We start from the raw sequence: 20731 nt of genomic DNA, 5'->3' as shown, positions 1-20731 counted from the left end.
TGTGGATGTGCTTAGGTATCAAATGTGGCTGAATACTGTGCGATTCTGAGTAAACTTTCTATTTAATTTTGACTATATAGTAAAAATAGATAGAATCGCACCATGTGTACACAGCTGGTGGTGTCTATTTGTACCTAGCCACCCCCACAAATAAAACTGCGTTTCTACATGCACCATTAGCAGGTGTGTAGCATCAGCTATTTTGGCTTAAGGGTGCCTTTAAAAAGTCATGGAGACCCAAAGGGTGCCTTGGACTGAAAAAGTTTGGGAACCACTGCACTAGCCACATCCAAGGGAGTAACTACCATAGGTGCAAGGGGTGCAGCTGCTATGGGGCCCATACTCTCTCAGTAATATGTTTTCCATACTTGTATTACCATCAGTTGCTAAATAGGGGGCCCTTACAAACTTTTGCTATGCGGCCTACGAATACGTTCCTGGCCACACCCACACAGTCCAATTGGTTCTTATAATAGGACCTTGATCATTTTCACAAGTTAAGCACTTAACTAAATGATTGGAGAATTACAATGTACGCCAGGTATGTAGAAATGATACAGTGCTTAAAGATATAGTTTATCTTTGTGAATAACAATATAAGTTAAGTAACATTGGTGAGAATATACATACGATCACAGTAAAAAAGGAATTAACATGAAAATAAATCTGTGTGTAATTTTCATTAGCTTTTATTTGTTTATTTTGGAGGGGTTGTTTGGTTTTATTTTCTATTTAAAGCCATACAAATAACTTTGATTTCCCATGCATTCTTGAATTTTCTTGCTGTGTGAGTTCCCACAGCAACTGATGTTGGAATCGTGTTTGTACAGTATGTGTGTTGCTACGTCCCCTTCTCTATGTAGTAAATCCACACTAGACATTCAAGTGCAGTTCTGTTTCGGAAGCATGTATGTACAAATGTGTGAAACACACTTGCTGTGGTTGCAACATAGTAAGCCAAGCTGCGGCTAGTTGCACCAGCTCCATAAAAAACCTATGGAGGGTGAAGTGGGGTGAACATACACACGCGCATAAAAGTATACAAGCGCACTACACCAAATGAGCGACAGGCAGGGCTAGTCGTAGCCACGATGAGTGTGTTTAGACTACATTCTCTCTCTCTCTCTCTCTCTCTCTCTTTATATATATATAATAGAACAGGCAGGTAGGCACACACTCTGGGTATTAGAGGCACGGTGCAGCAGTCCATAAAGAAATGATAAGGAAACTCACTCACCCAATCTCCGTTGCAGGCAGAATAAGCAAGAAGGGACCAGCACTCGTTTTCGTGGAAACAAATTGTATTAAAGTTTACAGTGCAGGCATGTTAAGTACAAACATCGTGTACAGCTGACCCAACAGCCGTTTCAACCAGAGGTTCTGGTTTACCCCTGACGAAAACCAAAACCTCTGGTTGAAACGGCTGTTGGGTCAGCTGTACACGATGTTTGTACTTAACATGCCTGCACTGTAAACTTTAACCCCTTCATGACAGAGCCAGTTTGTGCCTTCATGACAGAGCCCTTTTTTTCAAATCTGACATGTCTCACTTAAGTGGGGATAACTTTTTTTTGCTTTTACTTATCCCAGTGATTTTGAGATTGTTTTCTCGTGACACATTGTACTTCAAGTTAGTGGTAAATTTGGGTCGATACAGTCTGTGTTTTTTTGTGAAAAATACCAAAATATCGTGAAAAAATGGAAAATTTAGCAATATGCAAAATGTCACATTTTCTGCTTGTGAGACAAATAATCATACCACTCAAAATAGTTAATAACTAACAAAGACCATATGTCTACTTTATGTTGCAATCATTATTTCAACCTCCTTTTCATTTTTTTGGACACTAGGAGGCTTCAAATATGACTAGCAAATTCTCAAATTTTCAAGAAAATTTCAAACACTGATTTTTTTAGGGACCAGTTCAGTTCTGATGTGACTTTGAGGGACTTGTATGTGAGACACCCCCATAAATGATGCCATTTCAAAAACTGCACCCCTCACAGTATTCAAAACAGCATTTTGGAAGTTTGTTAACCCTTTAGGTGTTTCACAGGAATTAAAACAAAGTGTAGGTGAAATTTCAAAATTTCTTTTTTTTTGCAGAGTTTCAATTTTAATACATTTTTCTAACGAATACAGTAGATTTTACTAGAGAAATGTGACTAAAAATTGATTCCCCCAATTCTTTTCTTTTCAAAAATATCCTATATGTGGCCCTAGTGTGCACGTTGACCAAACCACAGGCTTCATAATAGAAGGAGCACCTACTTGATTTTGGAGCCTCCTTTTTATGAGATTTTTTTTTAGGCACCATGTAGGTTTCTAGGCACCATAAGTGCTAAAAGTTAGGAACCTCCCCCACAAGTCACCCCATTTTGCAATCTACACCCCTCAGGGAATTCATCTAGGGGTATAGTGTACATTTAAAACCCCCAGGGGTTTCACCAATTTTGGTACAACTGGGATGTGAAAATGGAAAATTACATTTTTTTACACAAACATGCAGTTCTGGCTCAAAATTTTTCATTTTCACAAGGAATGAAGGAGACAAAGCACCCCAAAATATGTGCCCCAATTTCTCCCGAGTACGGCAATGCCTCACATGTGACCAAAAAATACCAGTTGGGCGCATGGCAGGACTCAGAAGGGAAGGAGTGATTTTTGGATTTTGCAGCACAGATTTTGGTGGAATAAATGGTGGGTGCTATGTTGCACCAATACAGTGGAACCCCCCACAAGTCACCCCATTTTGCAAAGTACACCCCTCAGGGAATTCATCTAGGGGTATAGTGTACATTTCAAACCCCCAGGGGTTTCACCAATTTTGGTACAACTGGGCAGTGAAAATGAAAAATTACATTTTTTTACACAAAAATGCAGTTCTGGCTCAAAATTTTTCATTTTCACAAGGAATGAAGGAGACAAAGCACCCCAAAATCTGTGCCCCAATTTCTCCCGAGTACGGCAATGCCTCACATGTGACCAAAAAATACCAGTTGGGCGCATGGCAGGACTCAGAAGGGAAGGAGTGATTTTTGGATTTGGCAGCACAGATTTTGGTGGAATGAATGGTGGGTGCCATGTTGCATTAGCAAGACTCCCAAAGCACCAATACAGTGGAACCCCCCCACAAGTCACCCCATTTTGCAAAGTACACCCCTCAGGGAATTCATCTAGGTGTATAGTGTACATTTCAAACCCCCAGGGGTTTCACCAATTTTGATACAACTGGGCAGTGAAAATGAAAAATTACATTTTTTTACACAAAAATGCAGTTCTGGCTCAAAATTTTTCATTTTCACAAGGAATGAAGGAGACAAAGCACCCCAAAATCTGTGCCCCAATTTCTCCCGAGTACGGCAATGCCTCACATGTGACCAAAAAATACCAGTTGGGCGCATGGCAGGACTCAGAAGGGAAGGAGTGATTTTTGGATTTGGCAGCACAGATTTTGGTGGAATGAATGGTGGGTGCCATGTTGCATTAGCAAGACTCCCAAAGCACCAATACAGTGGAACCCCCCCACAAGTCACCCCATTTTGCAAAGTACACCCCTCAGGGAATTCATCTAGGGGTATAGTGTACATTTCAAACCCCCAGGGGTTTCACCAATTTTGATACAACTGGGCAGTGAAAATGAAAAATTACATTTTTTTTACACAAAAATGCAGTTCTGGCTCAAAATTTTTCATTTTCACAAGGAATGAAGGAGACAAAGCACCCCAAAATCTGTGCCCCAATTTCTCCCGAGTACGGCAATGCCTCACATGTGACCAAAAAATACCAGTTGGGCGCATGGCAGGACTCAGAAGGGAAGGAGTGATTTTTGGATTTGGCAGCACAGATTTTGGTGGAATGAAAGGTGGGTGCCATGTTGCATTAGCAAGACTCCCAAAGCACCAATACAGTGGAACCCCCCCACAAGTCACCCCATTTTGCAAAGTACACCCCTCAGGGAATTCATCTAGGGGTATAGTGTACATTTCAAACCCCCAGGGGTTTCACCAATTTTGATACAACTGGGCAGTGAAAATGAAAAATTACATTTTTTTTACACAAAAATGCAGTTCTGGCTCAAAATTTTTCATTTTCACAAGGAATGAAGGAGACAAAGCACCCCAAAATCTGTGCCCCAATTTCTCCCGAGTACGGCAATGCCTCACATGTGACCAAAAAATACCAGTTGGGCGCATGGCAGGACTCAGAAGGGAAGGAGTGATTTTTGGATTTGGCAGCACAGATTTTGGTGGAATGAATGGTGGGTGCCATGTTGCATTAGCAAGACTCCCAAAGCACCAATACAGTGGAACCCCCCCACAAGTCACCCCATTTTGCAAAGTACACCCCTCAGGGAATTCATCTAGGTGTATAGTGTACATTTGAAACCCCCAGGGGTTTCACCAATTTTGATACAACTGGGCAGTGAAAATGAAAAATTACATTTTTTTACACAAAAATGCAGTTCTGGCTCAAAATTTTTCATTTTCACAAGGAATGAAGGAGACAAAGCACCCCAAAATCTGTGCCCCAATTTCTCCCGAGTACGGCAATGCCTCACATGTGACCAAAAAATACCAGTTGGGCGCATGGCAGGACTCAGAAGGGAAGGAGTGATTTTTGGATTTGGCAGCACAGATTTTGGTGGAATGAATGGTGGGTGCCATGTTGCATTAGCAAGACTCCCAAAGCACCAATACAGTGGAACCCCCCCACAAGTCACCCCATTTTGCAAAGTACACCCCTCAGGGAATTCATCTAGGGGTATAGTGTACATTTCAAACCCCCAGGGGTTTCACCAATTTTGATACAACTGGGCAGTGAAAATGAAAAATTACATTTTTTTTACACAAAAATGCAGTTCTGGCTCAAAATTTTTCATTTTCACAAGGAATGAAGGAGACAAAGCACCCCAAAATCTGTGCCCCAATTTCTCCCGAGTACGGCAATGCCTCACATGTGACCAAAAAATACCAGTTGGGCGCATGGCAGGACTCAGAAGGGAAGGAGTGATTTTTGGATTTGGCAGCACAGATTTTGGTGGAATGAATGGTGGGTGCCATGTTGCATTAGCAAGACTCCCAAAGCACCAATACAGTGGAACCCCCCCACAAGTCACCCCATTTTGCAAAGTACACCCCTCAGGGAATTCATCTAGGGGTATAGTGTACATTTCAAACCCCCAGGGGTTTCACCAATTTTGATACAACTGGGCAGTGAAAATTAAAAATTACATTTTTTTACACAAAAATGCAGTTCTGGCTCAAAATTTTTCATTTTCACAAGGAATGAAGGAGACAAAGCACCCCAAAATCTGTGCCCCAATTTATCCCGAGTATGGCAATGCCTCACATGTGACCAAAAAATACCAGTTGGGCGCATGGCAGGACTCAGAAGGGAAGGAGTGATTTTTGGATTTGGCAGCACAGATTTTGGTGGAATGAATGGTGGGTGCCATGTTGCATTAGCAAGACTCCCAAAGCACCAATACAGTGGAACCCCCCCACAAGTCACCCCATTTTGCAAAGTACACCCCTCAGGGAATTCATCTAGGGGTATAGTGTACATTTCAAACCCCCAGGGGTTTCACCAATTTTGATACAACTGGGCAGTGAAAATGAAAAATTACATTTTTTTACACAAAAATGCAGTTCTGGCTCAAAATTTTTCATTTTCACAAGGAATGAAGGAGACAAAGCACCCCAAAATCTGTGCCCCAATTTCTCCCGAGTACGGCAATGCCTCACATGTGACCAAAAAATACCAGTTGGGCGCATGGCAGGACTCAGAAGGGAAGGAGTGATTTTTGGATTTGGCAGCACAGATTTTGGTGGAATGAATGGTGGGTGCCATGTTGCATTAGCAAGACTCCCAAAGCACCAATACAGTGGAACCCCCCCACAAGTCACCCCATTTTGCAAAGTACACCCCTCAGGGAATTCATCTAGGGGTATAGTGTACATTTCAAACCCCCAGGGGTTTCACCAATTTTGATACAACTGGGCAGTGAAAATGAAAAATTACATTTTTTTACACAAAAATGTACTTCTGGCTCAAAATTTTTCATTTTCACAAGGAATGAAGGAGACAAAGCACCCCAAAATCTGTGCCCCCATTTCTCCAGAGTACGGCAATGCCTCACATGTGACCAAAAAATACCAGTTGGGTGCATGGCAGGACTCAGAAGGGAAGGAGTGATTTTTGGATTTTGGAGCACAGATTTTGGTGGAATGAATGGTGGGTGCTATGTTGCATTACCAATACAGTGGAACCCCCCCACAAGTGACCCCATTTTGCAAACTACACTCCTCAGGGAATTCATCTAGGGGTATAGTGTACATTTCAAACCCCCAGGGGTTTCACCAATTTTGATACAACTGGGCAGTGAAAATGAAAAATTACATTTTTTTACACAAAAATGTACTTCTGGCTCAAAATTTTTCATTTTCACAAGGAATGAAGGAGACAAAGCACCCCAAAATCTGTGCCCCCATTTCTCCAGAGTACGGCAATGCCTCACATGTGACCAAAAAATACCAGTTGGGTGCATGGCAGGACTCAGAAGGGAAGGAGTGATTTTTTCGATTTTGGAGCACAGATTTTGGTGGAATGAATGGTGGGTGCTATGTTGCATTACCAATACAGTGGAACCCCCCCACAAGTGACCCCATTTTGCAAACTACACTCCTCAGGGAATTCATCTAGGGGTATAGTGTACTTTTCAAACCCCCAGGGGTTTCACCAATTTTGATACAACTGGGCAGTGAAAATGAAAAATTACATTTTTTTACACAAAAATGCAGTTCTGGCTCAAAATTTTTCATTTTCACAAGGAATGAAGGAGACAAAGCACCCCAAAATCTGTGCCCCCATTTCTCCAGAGTACGGCAATGCCTCACATGTGACCAAAAAATACCAGTTGGGTGCATGGCAGGACTCAGAAGGGAAGGAGTGATTTTTGGATTTTGCAGCTCAGATTCTGGTGGAATGAATGGTGGGTGCTATGTGGCATTAGCAAGACCCCCGAAGCACGGTGAAATGATGAACCTAATAATCCATAGATGTGTGGTATATTTTGAAACACTCCTTTATACATAGGCCGGGTTTGTCGGGGCAAGTTTCACAGTGGAAAATAGTTTCCTTTCTTATTCCCTTTTTATAGCAAACTTTGCACCTTTTTTGTGTCCTGCCCTTTCTTGCAGTGGAGGGGATTTCGTTGGGAAAATGCTGCCCTGGTACAATACGGGGGCCAGTACTAGAAGTACTGGGGCCCTCTGCCTGCTGGTTCCCAAATATTAGGCCCTTTATGACTTCCTCTTGAAAGTGCATAAATGTCCCCCTCTGGCCGGTAGAACGGAATAGCACGTAAGCGTTATACAGTGCCATCTGGATGATATACACGGCCAGCTTCTTGTACCAGATATTTGTTTTCCGCAGGGCACTGTACGGCTTCAGTACCTGATCTGAAAGATCCACTCCGCCCATGTACTTATTGTAATCTAGGATACAATTTGGTTTTGAGGTGTGGGTACTGGTACCTCGTACAGGGATGGAGGTGGTACTGTCTCCATGAATTGTTGTCAGTATAAGGACATCCCTCTTGTCCTTATATTTGACCAACAACATATTTTCGGTGCATATTCCCCTGCTTTCACCCCTTCTCATTACTTGGGCAATGTGCGTTTTTGGGAGGCCTCTTTGGTTCTTACGCACAGTACCGCAAGCTGCTGTACCTCTTGAACCAAGGGCCTTAAACAGGGGGATGCTGGTGTAAAAGTTATCCACATAGAGGTGATAACCCTTATCCAGGAAGGGGTGCATTAAATCCCAGACAATTTTTCCACTAACACCTACGAGGGAGGGGGGGCATTCTGGCGGTTCAATTCTTGAATCCTTCCCTTCATATACCCTAAACTTGTGGGTGTACCCTGTGGTGCTTTCACACAGCTTATACATTTTTATGCCATACCTTGCCCTCTTACTGGGAAGGTACTGGCGGAATTTAACCCTTCCTTTAAAATGTATAAGGGACTCGTCGATGCTAATACATTTATCAGGGATGTATAGCTCTGCAAATTTGGCACTGAAATGATCATTGACCGGCCTGACTTTGAAAAGCCTGTCAAAGGTGGGATCATCTCTGGGTGGGCACTGTGCATTATCGGTGTAATGTATAAATTTATGGATTGCCTCAAAACGAGTCCGAGTCATGGCCATACGGTAAAATGGGGTGCTGTACAGAACATCTGTACTCCAATATTGCCTAATTTGTGGCTTTTTTACTATGCCCATATGAAACACCAGACCCCAAAACGTCATCATCTCTACTGCATCTACAGGGGTCCACCTAGCAAATGATGACGTGGGGTTTTGAGCAATAAACTGCTGGGCATATAAATTAGTTTGGTCCACCATTAAATTTATAAAATCATCAGAGAAAAATAATTTGAAAAAGTCAATTTCTCTGAGACCTGTGGAATCAAATTGGATTCCTGGGATGGCCAAAAACTCAGGAACCTGGGGCTCAAAATTGTCTGGTGGTGGGGTCCATACGAGATCAATTATTGGGGGGGGGGTCTCAGCTGCTCTACGGGGGCGTCTTTGAGGGGGTCCCTCATCACCAGAGGAGGAAGAGGAGCTTAAGACGAATCCTTCAAATTCCCCGCTTGCCTCACTGGCTGTGTCAGAATCAGAAGCAAGCATGGCATATGCCTCCTCCACTGAATACATTCTTCTGGATGACTGGGATGACATTTGGGATGACATTTGGGATGACATTTTTATTTTTGTGTTACTGGTAGTGAAATGTTTCAACACGTGTATAGTGTAGGGGGGGGTACAAACTTTATTTCAACCCGGGGGGTATGTAGTGTGTAGTGTGTATGTAGTGCAGAAAAAAAAAATACTTTATACAAAAAAAAAAAATTTGAAGGGGTTAAAAAAAAAAAAATTGAAGGGGTTAAAAAAAAAAAAAATTGAAGGGGTTAAAAAAAAAAAAAAAAAGGTCCTGCGCCAAAAATTGAGCACAGATGTTGGTCAGTAACGTCCGTCACTGAACAGCGCTCAAAGGCAACAGGAATTTGATCAAAAAAAAAAAAAAAATAGATCAACCCTGTGCCGAAAAAGCTGATCAGTGATGTACGTCACTGATCAGCGCACAGTGGCCACAGGACACCCACAAAATCACAATGTGTGTAAAAAAAAAATTAAAAAAAGACCACACAGCACCCACAAAAAAAAAAAAAAGGTGATCAGTGATGCGACACTGATTACCAGTGAGGGGCAGCAGGTGCACAACCTTTGGTGCAACTGGCAGCAACTGACAGGTATATATATAAAAAAAAAAAAACCTCTGCGCCCCCAAAAAGTTGCTGATCACCTCAGATATAGTGATCAGCACAAAAGGCGGGGGTAGCAGACACAAAATATACACTCTCTATCACTCTCTGTCACTATCTCTCTCTATCTCTCACTATCTATCACTATCTATCACTATCTATCACTATCTATCACACTGCAGCAGCAGCACTGACAGTTATATGTATAAAAAAAAACCTGCACCCCCAAAAAGGGGGGGTAGCAGACACAAAATATACACTCTCTATCACTCTATGTCACTATCTCTCTCTATCTCTCACTATCTATCACTATCTATCACTATGACACTGCAGCAGCAGCACTGACAGTTATATATATATAAAAAAAAAACCTGCACCCCCAAAAAGGGGGGGTAGCAGACACAAATCTCTCTATCTCTCACTATCTATCACTATCTATCTATCACTATCTCTCACTATCTATCACTATCTATCACTATGACACTGCAGCAGCAGCAGTGACAGTTATTTATATATAAAAAACCCCTGCACCCCCAAAAAGGGGGGGTAGCAGACACACAATATAGCTCTCTCTGTCACTATCTCTCTATCTCTCTCTATCTCTCTCTATCTCTCTATCTCTCTATCACACTGCAGCAGCAGCAGGAAGTCTCAGGAAGTCAGATCCAGGAAGCGTCCAGCACGCGACAAGCAGTGATCAAGTGATCAGGTAAGGTATTTGCAAGGATCAGGTAAGTATTAGCAAGGATCAGGTCAGTATCACGGCAGATAGGCACGGTGACCGCTCTGCACGCTATTCCAGACCGGAATGGCGTCTGCAGCGCAGTCACCGTTAGTTTAAATGTCGCGCCTTGGCTGTGATTGGTCCGTGGGTCCCACGGACCAATCACAGCCTTGGGGGCAGGTGGGGTGAGGGTGGGGTGAGGTGTCATCGTCACCGATGACCCCCTCATGCCCCCTGACGCCCGGCGGTGATTGACACCTGTGTTACCAAGCGTCTGATTCGCTGGTAACACCGGAAAACGCTGTGAATGGCTGTTCACACTGAACAGCCAATCACAGCGATCGCCGACGGGGGGGCGACATCGCAGCCCCCCCTGGGCATGCAGGGACATGTCTGCTGTCAGGGACAGCAGACATCGTCCCTCTGTCACTGCGTCTCGAGACGCAGTGACAGTTTAAAGTCATGACGTATATATACGTCATGTGTCGGGAAGTACTTCCCGGCCATGACGTATATATACGTCAAATGTCGTGAAGGGGTTAATACAATTTGTTTCCACGAAAACTAGTGCTGGTCCCTTCTTGCTTATTCTGCCTGCAACGGAGATTGGGTGAGTGAGTTTCCTTATATATATATATATAAATATATATATATATATATATATATATATATATATAGATAGATATTACACACAGATAATGCATCGCCATCCGACGGCGTTTGCCATCCTATTCTGATGGAGCCCGCCACCGCCTCCCCACGCTTAGTGGGGATTCATTCGGAGGACCGATGTTGCGCGCAGGCGCGTTTCTGCGCATATGCAGACGTAGGGTGCATACACCCATGGCAAACTTTTTGGTTTGCCGGGTGCACGCACCCCATACGGCGTGTGTGGGGGAGGGGGGGGCGGAGAAGGGTGGGGGGCGCCGGGCTGCTAAACATCCATTCGCAGCCTGTGTGGGCGAACCTGCGCTGTGAGGGGGGGTGGCTGGGCGGACATTCCCCGTGTGGGGTTTGGTGGATTTGCAAGGCTGCGAATCAACCAGAATAACCCCCTACAGTGTGTTAGCACACAGGGACCAACTTAAATATTTCACCCCATAATTTACACTTTCAATGTGTACACATTCCCCAATACTCAGCTAATATAAAGTCTACCTTTATATGTAATACATGTAACTTTGACAGTGAAGGTGGGGCAGGATCTATGGTCGCTATGCCCTTTTATCATTGTTTTAGGAACACTCTCCTGACAAATTGTGCAGGCTGTAGCCTAGTGGTTCCCTGTGGTGTCGCAATACTTTCACAGGGGATGCTATGGGTGGTGGTCCTAACAAGCAGGGCCATCTTAACGCATGGGCTTACTGGGCAGCTGCCCTAGGGCCCAACAATTCTAGGGGCCTTCGAGCAGGAGTTTACTGGTGCCTCTGATAGCAGGTGGAGAGACACCACAGAAAGATATGTTTTAAAAATGTAAGTAGGGGCCCAGTGCATTGCTTTGCCTAGGGCTCACAATGCCGTTAAGACTGCCCTGATAAAAAGGCATCCGCATGTCTTTTTTTTCCGGTGGTGCAAGCAGGCCTGGCAGTGAGCGGAAAAAGGTGGCGCGGGAGTGCGGACAGGATGTGCAGCGTCAGTTAGTGACTTGGGGGAAGGGGGGTGTTAGCGGTATGTGCTTGGGTGAGCAGAGGCAGCTGGTTGCAGGGGGACGGGGGTGTAACCTTTGACTGGATTCAGCCACCGAGGGTTGCAGGTGCGGAAGTGCGCTGCCATATGCAGCAGGCAAGGGTTGTGAAGGCTGATTGAGGTCCTGGCTGCTGTGACAGAGGAACTGGCAAATCGCTAACTGAGTAATATGTAAGATGCTGCATAGGGAAGTCTATAGGAGGGGGATTGCATGCTATAAATGACTTATATGACCTTGTAGGGAGGACAGGCTGGTAAGCAGGTGTGGGGGTGGGTGGTCTTGGTGCAAACTGATATTTATTCAAAGCTTGGCCTGTTTTTTTTTTTTTAAATGGGTGCAGGTGACCAGCAATGCACTGCAATAAGACTTAGGGATATGTTCATGTACATTACATAAAATGGATACTTGTAACAATACATTACATAGGATCGATGCAATATATAGCTTTGGCAAGTAACAATTCATATATACTCACCTTTCTGGCAATGTGATGTGGTATCTTGGGTTCCAGGGTGCTGTCTTCTCTTTCGGTCCCCTTCTGGGGTGTTGGATTCAGCCAGCGAGTCCCTCTGCACATGCGCTGGTGCCTGTGGTCCCGGGACGCTGCAGGAAGGTCAGGGGGCAGAGCTATGTCTGGGTGCTGGGTGCTGGGTACTTAGCTTGCTTGCAACTTCTGCATAGATGTTCAGATTCTGCCATCCTGTGATGACAAAGCTAAATGCCATGGAGAAGCAGAGACCAGAGCTTTACATTCCTTCATTAATCACACTCACCATACTAATGTATGGTGATGCCATTCAACCACACAGCTGGGGCACCACAGGAGAAGCAAAGAACTTCTCCAAGGTAACCTACTCCATGAATAGCCCGAACTTCAAGCACAGAAAAACCCTGTTTTCCGCAAAATAGTGCTTTATCTTATGACCAGGCCCCATCAATGGTGGCTCCATGGTATTGAGTTTTGCCAGTTTCTTATATTTGAACCCCTGGATGGACCAAAGAGTACCAATCTACGCCAAAGGGATGGTAAGCATAAGTTTTCAGAGGTATCCATTTGGGTTTTTTTCATGGAGAAGAGGACCCAAGCTACAGGATCAAGATAAGAAAGTCAACCGCCAACCCCCGAAAGGCATCGGCCCACCCATGTAACCATGGGAATGTCCAGCGGTTTCATGAGAATGCCCATCAAATGCTGGATGCTCCCATGGGTAATTCTCATCCCCGACGCCATAAGCCCCCGCCCCGACTCTTGCAAATGGCTTGGTTACTATTCAAGTCGCTGAAGCCATTTGCAAAGGGGGGCTGCACATAGAATGACCACATAGTCTCCAGAACTAGACAGTGTATTCTAGATGGGGCCATACCAATGACCTATACAGTGGCACTAATACTTATTTCTTTCTGATGCTGATTCCTCTCCCTATACACAGCTTACTGCACACTACCCAAACAGCTTTACAAAACTGAGCCGATGTTGAAACAATGTAGGCAGTGCCCAAAAGTACTTTTTCTTTTATATATTGTTATCCTAAATATATATTACAAACCAATAAATCATCAGTGAATAGCGTCTCCAACTGCCTTCTTAGGCTGTATTGAGTCATGGGTTTAATGAGGTACGAAAATTGTAAGTTGGGATACGTTGTTGCTAACATGCTGGGTATGGTTACTCGGTGAGATAGATGGTTTCCCCGACAAACAAACTTTCAGATTCCAATTCAGACCTGGTCAGCCGCTCTTATAAATATTAATATGTATGCTTTCTCTCCAGCAATGAATATTATCAGTATAACAATTTTTTAAATGTTTTTGAAGCCTTTTTTTGAATGTTACTTGTTGTTGAAGTAAACATAACATTAAAATAATTTATATGGGAAATAAAATAGATAAAACTATAAGGATAGTATATTAAACTAAAGAAATACAGATGCTCAATGGCTTTTTAATGTGCAAACGCATTCATTTGTTTGCCTAGGCATAGAACACACTGCATGTGGAAGGAAACTGTCCCCAGTGAAAAGTGAAAGTTTTGTTTACTAATGTAAATGTAATACAGATAAATGTTCCCTTATATATAAGACGTCTCCTGATTACAGGCACCTGCCAAACAAATTGCAAGGAAAAGGAGACCACCGCTCACTAATTGAATATGATGTGGGCTCAATATAAAGTAATTTTGCGTGGCATTAGCTGAGATGATCCACCATTTAGGGTCATATTTTCCACAAGACAACTTATATGGCTGTCTAGGGCGCAGTGGGGCCCCTTAAAGATATCCTGGCCATCCAAACCATATCCAGAGGGGCATTGCACAACTACCCGATGACGTTATGAGATCACATGGACCTGTCTACACTCCAAAGGTGGTTTCATCCACTGTATGTGGGCAGTCAATTTACTTTAAATGTGACATAAGTCTTAAGCCTTCTTCTGAAAGGCCTAGAGCCTGATTCAGATTCTTACGCAAAGCCGATGTTTAGGCAACTGAGCATTTATCGGTAGACTCTACATGCGCCAAGGTACTCTATTGATGCCGCCTGCAATCAGCAGCAATAGTTTGAGAATGGTCCCCAAACCAGTAACTTGCCTAGGACCCCATGAGGTCTTAATCCGCCTCTGCCACCAGATCATCCCATCAGAAACATACTGTTTTCAAACTGGCGCCAACATAAAGCACTGACTTTTACCTATGAAGGTAATAGAGGCAAGGGGCAAAACTCCTATGGGAGAGCAACCATGCAATGTATAATGGACCACGGGTCGAAGTGGAAATATTGAAGTGGGGGTATGGAAAATGTAAAGTGAATTAGTGTGCACTCAAGGGGGAACGGATACGAGCACCAAAGGAGAGCATGGCCACTCAAAAGGGGTGCATCTATAAGACACACACCAAGTGGAGTTACTTGAAATGTTGTGCCCCCGAGCCAAAAAAGTTTCCGATGCCCTGCCCCGAACATTAATTATACATTTTTTTACCCTACATGCTAATTGCCAGGGGTTTCTATTTCATTGCCAGGGGATTCTTTCTTGTTGCCGGTGGTTATATGCTCGTTGCCACGAGTTTCTTGCTTGTTGACCTAGATTCATTGCTCATTGCCAAGGGGTTACATGTGGTTACATGCTAATTTCCAGGTGGTTACAGTACATGCTCCTTGCTATACTCAGGGCATGTAGGGAGGCAGTACATGGGCGGCTCCAGCTGTTCCTGCCCACCGCAAGGTAGCGCTCCCATTGGTTGAGGCTATACACAACACCTGTTGGCTGCTGTGCATAGCTTTAACCAATGGAAGCAGCAACCTCTTTCTCCTTATGGTCTTCGCAGTGCCGAGTGAGTCTAGACGCTGTGAGCAGGGGGGAAATCATTCAATGGTGAGTGATATTCCCCCTGTGTGCACGACTGTCAACGCATTCGCAGCCGTGCACAGGGATGAGTGCGAATGCTCGGAGGGGAGGCGGTTACCTGCTCGCTGGGTTTTGAACACTCGAGCAGGTCTAAATCAGGCCAAAAGACATGTGCCCTTTCCCTGTTTGACCATGGCCTCTGTAGTAGTAGCTATGCATCGGGATGGTCTAAATTACATTTCCTGCCAGAGCAGGCAGGCCACTGCTTTCACGGCTACTTAGACTGCACCTCATATGAGTCATATTGGGGCTGATTCAGACCTAGACGCAGGGCATGCCAATAGGGGAAAAATCCATTTGAAATCACAATTGAATGAAAAAGGGTTAGAAAACAGCCTATAAAATATGTTCAAGATGAGTAGTGATCTAGCCTGCCATGCACATTCACCACAAATTACAATTTGTACAACATTGAAGGTCTTATTCAGGGGGTCACACGCCTCAGAGTTAGCTAATGAACTGAACATCTCTGTGGCTACTGTGCACAACATGAGCAAGTACTAGCTTCAGGCACTTGACACTGATTTCTTCCTTGCTGGGATAGATGTACCATTGAAACAAGTGCTTAGACAAGTATTGGGACTATGTGGAAATACAATACTGTATGAGTTCAATGCGTAAATATAACCACTCACTATCGTGAGTGGTTTTGTTAGCTTATTTACTGAACCACCTTCATATAAACAACATAAGTCAGAGATAAAATTAATGACACACACATTTATAAAAGCATTAATAAGATCCCCACAAATGTATTAAACCCCCTTTAAGCACTCATCGCAGTCATTGTTTATAAGTGAAGGTGGTATAAAACTACTGTGCAGCCGCACTGCTGGGAACAACCAAACACAGAAGGATTAATGAAGAAGTGTCGGTTTGCAAACCCCATATGATCGTTTATGCCTTATATTAATAACAGCAATGTTTTTACTAGCCATACCTCACTTGTAGAAGTATTGCATGTACCTAGCGACGATAAGTACACTTGACTGAGAATCTACTGCAATGAATAAGCTACAGAAATATAGTTCAAAATCTATACGGCATTCCACAAAAGTGGTCTTAATCGTAAGGTTGCAAATAAGAAGCCATAGCTGAAAAATCTCATATCTTTCCCTGCAATGAGATCAAAAGCTACATAGTATACTGCAGAGATGTGGCACAAAGTCTTGTGGTCTGAGAAGTAAGTTGAATGGTGTGGATAGAATAGCAGGGTGCAAGCAAACACTGCACACCATCCTGGTAGTACCATCGCAATGTTGACTTGTGGCAGTGGTAACATCATGGTATGGGTCTGCTTTTCAGCCATGGAGAACCACAATTTTGCCAAAATTGATGGGAAGATAAATCCATCACATTACATATAACTTCTGGACAAAAACCTGCTCTTCTCTGACAAATAGTTCAAGTTATGAAGTTTGTCAGTCAACAAAACATTTATACAAAGTACACTGCTAGAGCAATACAAGACTGACTTAAAATGGAGAAACGTGATGTCCTTATTTGGCCCAGTAATAATAGTTATCGTCTAATAAAATGTTCTGTGCGTCTGATACCCTGACCATACTGGGCCTGTCCCTGATACCCTGACCTTACTGTGCGCATCCAGGATACTCTGTCATTATTGTGCATGTCCCTGAATCCCTGACATTACTGTGTCTGCCCCCCAATACTATGACTTTATTGTGTGATCCCCAATACCCTGAACCCATTGTGCACCTCCCCGATACCCTGACCTTGTGCATGTCCCCGATACCCTGACCTTACTGAAAAATTTTGTTCCCTGATATTTACAAATGAATAGACACTTACCATATAAGACTACTAACTGAAACAGATGCCATAGGATGTTCAACTAAGTACAGACCAACGTGCCTAAACTCTTTTTAAATCATAGTTAAAAAATTTTTTTTTAATATTTCACAGTTTACAATTGCTTTCCTTCGTGGGGGTTTTCTATGTAGATTTCTTTGCAATTAAAATGTGACAAAACAAATATGCCATCGTAAAAAAATGTATAGGAGCGGATTATCTTTTTCCCCTATTAGTGCTTAGAAGAAATCTACTGAAGCCATACAAGTGTGGTCTCATTCCATTTTTAAAACATTACAATCGCCTATATCAAGAATACATTAGTAGGTAAATCTACATAAATGGTAGACATGACAACATTGCCTAAAACATAGTTTTGCAGTAGTTTATCAAGATAGAATAATATCAAATATGAGCATGTAATGAAGTGTCACTTTATGAGAGGCCTCTAACAATTACTCAGCAATGATTGTAAGACAACAAAGGACTGGCATGCTTCATGATCATGGTGTGTTGGTATTGTGCTAAGTGTATGTTCATTCACCTAAATCGTTATCATATCACAAGTGACACATACAGTAAAATACACCTAACCGATAATGTGCTTGTCATATACAATAAATGAATAAACTGACAACAAGAATAACATGTCAATCTGATGTTAATGTTGACACTTAGATATAAAAGCAGAGGGGAGAAAAACACAGTAGCAAAGAGATTCCAGACAATAGGCATACCATGTCTAATGAATGGCCCTGGATATTCCTACCTGAAATCAGAAGTCTGGAAATGAAGAGAACAAAAAATGCTAAAAAATCCATGCTTTCCAAAATATATCCATCCAATTTCCACGGCAGTTCATAGAGTTAGTGCAGGTCACATACTATTAGTCCCTCTGTGTTCTCAGTATTGCTATAACACACAGTTGTTTTTTCCCTGCTTTCCCATGGACACTGGTCTACTTCTGCCGCGTTGCTGTCTAAGCACTGGGAGTTTAAGTTCCCCTTTCCTGTTTCCTTTTTAGATTAGGATGTGAAAGACAGGATCTTTAAGGTATTTCACATTAGCAACTCTGTTAGAACATGGAAAACATAGTTAAGTTGTGCTGTACAAACCATGCACAGGCATTAACTAGCGTATGATAAAAGCAGACTGACTAAAGAGAGGTTTATAAAAATGAATCCCTCTAGTGCCTATTATGGCCATATCATTTTCCCAAGAATTTTAGCAAGGAGTTTGTTAATGTAATATCTTTAAAGAAATGATGGGCCTCATTCTGGCTAACTCTGAAAGCTACGAAGATTGCAGCTTACCGAGTCCCAGTGTGCACGCTGCCCTGGAAAAATGTCCCCCCCGCTGTATCCCCTTGCAACTTTGCGAGAGGATGTGTTATGAAAACACATCCCCTCGCATGTGCCCGCAGCAGGAGAAATCATTCGATGGTCAGCAACCATCGAATGATTTCTCCTGGGCTTGCAAATATAATCAGTGGAGACTGACTTATTTCTGTGGGCTCCAGGATGAAGACAGTGCGACGGTTGATGTCATGTGACGTCAGCCGCCCGCCCCCAGCACACTGCGTATTTGCATGGGGACACGGCTGCACCCCTGTGCAAGCACCATGCTGACTGTGCAGGTCTGCAAAGGCGCCCGCACAGAACCCCTGGGCATGCGCATATGAGAATGCCGTCACGTGTGCCTTTCAGTAGGTGGCAGCTCATTGCAGGCAAATACAGGCTTTTAACACTTACTGGGGGCAAACAAAAAGTGGTGATGCTGCAACACTGACATAAGTAATGGTCAGACACCAGCTATGACTGCTGGTATGAGCATAGACATATTGCTCACTGTCATCACTGTTCTATGGTAGAAAATTCGATTTCCAGAGCAGTTTTAGTACCCAAGTTGTACTAGGCAAAAATGTGTACCTTCCTCCCCTTCCAGCAAAGCCCACTTACCATTTCCACCATTACTGTTTGCACCTCTCCATACATTCAACACCCAGTAGTGCCCCACATATGATATCAGGAGCGAGCCCAACAAATTATACCTTAACAGTGACCTCATAATTCATTCCTGTGATTAATATACAATACAGACTTCTCCTTCGGATGGAATACAATACATTATGGCCCTTATTCTGGTTCACTTGCAAAGGCAAATTACTTATCAAATGGACAAAACCATGTGCACGGCAGGTGGGTCAGATGTAACATGTTAGATTTGGGTGGGATTTTACTTCAAAGTGAGATCTATATTGCAGTGTAAAAATAAAGCAGCCAGTATTTTCCCTGCACAGAAACAAAATAACCCACCCAAATGTAACTCTCTCTGCACATGTTACATCATTCCTACCTGCAGTGCATATGATTTTGTCCATTTGAAAAGCAATTTGCCTTTGCGAGTGAACCTGAATAATCCAATTATGTGTAGGGATCGCGGGCATTTTTTTCAATCTCCAGGATTGGCCTCCCAATAAAATTAAAAATGCCTCCCCTCTAACAGAGACAGGGAAACCTTGGGCGAGATTTATTGTGTTGACAGTTTTTCCGAAAATGCGATTTAAACTCAAATCACCATATATCGCCATTTTTTGAAATCGCATTTTTTTCCAGAAATCGCGTATTGAATGGCTGGCGCAAAGCCGCCTGAAAAGTGCGATAGACGGCGATAAGGTGCGAATTGAGTCGATGTAATACGCCATAAAAGTGCGATTTCCGGGTTAGGTCATGTGCGTATTTGCGGCCAACCAAAATGCGATTTACACCAATCCACCTGAACAGCACATACAACATGCTAACCTATTGGCCCACCTTAGTCCCTTGCAATACGCATCACACCCCCTATATAAAGGGGCGCAGATGTCATTTTACCCTTTGAAAGGGAGTAAGGCGTTTGAGATGGAGAGGAGAGGAGGATTGGTTAGGTGCAGAGGAGGCAGAGGGACAGCCAGCTTGGGCCCAAATACCCCAACCACTGGGAGAGGTAGGGGAGTGAGAGGCAGCACTGCCAGAGGCAGAGCTGCGCCAGGGAGAGGCCACATGGTGGAAGCTGAGCAGGTGGCTATGGAGGATGAGGAGGAAGCAGGCACAAGCCAGGTGTCCTCACAGGAGGAACAGAGTGCCAGGCACACAGAGGAGGAGCTGCAAGAGGGGGATTTCTCTGAGGTGGACTGGCCTGTGCAGGAGGCAGATGAAGCTGACTTGGAGGTGCTGGGGGTAGAACCAGGACAGGAGGAGGAGGAGGAAGAGGGTGAGGCTGAAAATGGGGAGGAGGATGATGCAGCTCGTACAGCTAGTGGGAGGAAAGTCAGGTTCTCTTATGAGGAGAATATGGCCCTGGTGCGTGCACTATTGCCCCTGTATGACCGCCTACTTGGTCCTCACCATCACCGCACAAGTGTGGCAAGGAAGAAGGGGATGTGGGACAGTATCACCTCCGCGGTAAATGCAGTTAGCACACACAAGAGGAGTGTGCGCAACGTCAAAAAGCGATACAATGACATCAAGCGCCTCCTCAAAGCCAAGCTTGCCCTGAAGAAGAAAGAGGCCTGTCGCACAGGAGGTGGCCCTAGGCAGGAGGTCCGCTTTAAGGCCTATGAGAGGCTGCTACGCCGAATCATCCCACCGGAGGTGCTTCCCGGCATCCACATTGCCGACACAGACAGGCCCCCCACTCCACCGCCAACTGGTAAGTGTCCACACATGTCAACTACACATTTTGCTATGTCATGTGCGCATGCTATTATGTTGCTATGCTTTATGTGT

The 20731-nt window shown here is 43.8% G+C and overlaps 1 protein-coding gene across 1 annotated transcript in view; it reads right to left on the bottom strand.

The window, feature by feature from the left end:
- TEK (TEK receptor tyrosine kinase) overlaps positions 1 to 17940 on the bottom strand; it is a 131794-nt gene extending 113854 nt beyond the window's left edge. Inside the window, exon 1 of the mRNA XM_083185453.1 lies at positions 17734 to 17940. Coding sequence (XP_083041579.1) covers positions 17734 to 17785 — 52 coding nt within the window. The 5' untranslated portion in view covers positions 17786 to 17940. The remainder of the gene's footprint in view (positions 1 to 17733) is intronic.
- Between the last annotated feature and the right edge of the window lie 2791 nt (positions 17941 to 20731).

The sequence above is a fragment of the Crinia signifera genome, chromosome 1 (assembly GCF_055691185.1).
Source record: "Crinia signifera chromosome 1, ASM5569118v1, whole genome shotgun sequence".
In the NCBI taxonomy this organism is placed as follows: Eukaryota; Metazoa; Chordata; class Amphibia; order Anura; family Myobatrachidae; genus Crinia; species Crinia signifera.
Note: the sequence above shows the minus strand (reverse complement) of the source record. Positions and strands in the feature narration are given on the sequence as shown.